Source organism: Sinocyclocheilus grahami, unplaced genomic scaffold (assembly GCF_001515645.1).
Source record: "Sinocyclocheilus grahami isolate Dianchi unplaced genomic scaffold, SAMN03320097.WGS_v1.1 scaffold5115.1, whole genome shotgun sequence".
Classification (NCBI taxonomy): domain Eukaryota; kingdom Metazoa; phylum Chordata; class Actinopteri; order Cypriniformes; family Cyprinidae; genus Sinocyclocheilus; species Sinocyclocheilus grahami.
In genome coordinates, this window is record NW_015509887.1 from 8,639 (window position 1) to 10,923 (window position 2,285).

The 2,285-nt window shown below is 37.2% G+C and overlaps 1 protein-coding gene across 1 annotated transcript in view; it reads left to right on the forward strand.

Moving 5' to 3' along the window:
• Nucleotides 1-14: 14 nt before the first annotated feature.
• The window catches only part of LOC107577099 (voltage-dependent R-type calcium channel subunit alpha-1E-like), a gene marked incomplete at both ends in the record, with an annotated part of 5,011 nt that continues 2,740 nt past the window's right edge, over nt 15-2,285 (forward strand). Inside the window, 4 exons of the mRNA XM_016263209.1 lie at nt 15-84; nt 276-393; nt 519-586; nt 846-907. Coding sequence (XP_016118695.1) covers nt 15-84; nt 276-393; nt 519-586; nt 846-907 — 318 coding nt within the window. The remainder of the gene's footprint in view (nt 85-275; nt 394-518; nt 587-845; nt 908-2,285) is intronic.

The window sequence follows — 2,285 nt, forward strand, 5'->3', positions numbered from 1 at the left end:
TTTCTCTTGCACAGGTTCATCTTTGAAGATTACACTCCTACTAATTTTGACACGTTTCCGGCTGCCATCATGACCGTCTTTCAGGTAAGACTCCACAGAGATCACTAAGCATGTAAACATAGTAAATAATTTTGAATCGTAAACTTACATTCACTTCATATTCAGCTTAATTATATTATTTAGTATGAGTACACATTTTTTTATTTAATTGACATTGCAAGCCTTAACTTTGATATTATTTAAACTGCTTTTTTTTATTGATTAATCCAACATAGATTCTTACTGGAGAGGACTGGAATGAGGTGATGTACAATGGGATTCGCTCACAAGGAGGGGTGCAGTACGGCATGTGGTCCTCAATCTACTTTATTGTTTTAACCTTGTTTGGGAACTGTATCCTTTTTGGCTATAGCTACTTTTATGTGTTGTTGCACATGAAAACAGCTTTGCAAGCAAGTAAAGCTTGTAATGCTCATTCCATTCAAATCTACCCAAATTCTTGACAATGCTGTGAACAGATACATTGCTCAATGTATTCTTGGCTATTGCTGTGGATAATCTAGCCAATGCACAGGAACTGACTAAGGTAAGACCAAGAAAGGTAACATATTACAGTTGTCTAATAAACATGTAAATGTAATATTTTGCAATAACACTGATGGTGTACCAGTCATAATCCCAAAAATAACATATTATGTATGTTTCTCATTATGCATCGAGTGCAATTACCTTTGTGTGCATTTTATATAAAATTAGTATCCATGCCCTTAATTAACAGTAATCGCATGGTGTATTCATAGTGTATGCTTTTAGGTAGGTATATTGAAGAGTATTTTTTGTGTTAGGAAGAAGAGGCGGAAGAGTTCTTCAATCAGCGTTATAAATCCAGAGAATTTGGCCTCTCAGAGTAAGTATTTTTTTCTCTTTTTGTCTGTCATAACCTGTTTTTCAAACTAAGGATGCAGTTTTGTGTCATGTGTTAAGAAGCTGGTAAGCATTCTAAGAAACTAACAAGAATTTGGTGTCCATTGCTGATTGTTGCAACTGATCTTCTTGTGCTTGAGACATGCTTTTAAACCATTATGCCACTATGCTACTATGTAATTTTTCAGACCCATCAAACACACGAACAGAAGTGTCATATATGAATGTACCATTTGTCTGTCACGTTTTTTGATCAGTCTTGGTTCTGGTCAAATTTGATAGGGAGGAACACAAAAACACTTCAACTGATGAACTGGAATGACTGGATCATTTTCAGTTTGTCTTTAAATCTTGGTTATCGAGGGCGTAAGAATTTCATTATTTATTTATTTATTTTTTAATCTTTAGTTGCTAGGAAACTCCACGGGGGAATAGTGTGTTTATTTTATAGAAGAAAATCAATATGATATTAGAGTGATTACAAGCTTTAGCTTTGTACAGTGCAGTTTAGATTTAAAAGTACACAAAGTCACAGAGTCAGTACTGAGCAGAGGTCTTTGAGCAGCTTGAATGTACCTAAGAATTTTGAAGTCAGTAAACAGCTGAAATGGTTGTTTAGTTCCTTTTAGCCAGTTCCTCCACTCCTCCAGTGCAGCACACATTGAAAGACGTTCCTTATTTTCTCCAACAAGAGGGGCTTTTGCACCAGGTAGTTATAGGAACTGGCCACCAGGTTGGTCCCCCAGGAACTAAACTTTCCCCTAGGGCCATTTTTCTGGTTGCATTCGCACCGCCAGTAGGAACTCTGAAGTGACTCAAGCCAGCCGACAGCAATGTTGCATTGGATTTCCTCCATAGTGTAAAGGTTGCGAACTGTCTGGACTTTGGTGCTGGTCCATCTATAGCTGTTTTCCATGTCCGTGGAGTAAGTACGTAAACTCTGTTTGCATAGCTTTTTAAAAATGGTGGGTGCCGGTGTTTTAAATGGCATGCATCACTGGTAGTTCCTATTCTGTTGGGTTAGATCCACTCTGAAATAAGAGCTAATTTAGTCAACAAACGCCACAAAAGGCGTTTCTATAACTAGAATCGTTAGCAGTCCCTGTGCTGCGAACACACCAAAAAGCAGGTATTTCCACTAGGTTACAAGGATTTTTCTGGTCGAATAGTTGTCGTTCATTTTAAACATTAGTCGACTAATCACATGTTTATTAAAAAAAACATTTAAATAATTATAATGAGCCTTTAATTGCCTACAAAGCCTAATAAGCCCTCAAGCACATGCATAAAGCTTGCCATAGCGCACCGCAGAAGCGATGATTATGAATGTGTCAGGGAAAAACAGTAAGGAGGCTGCATTA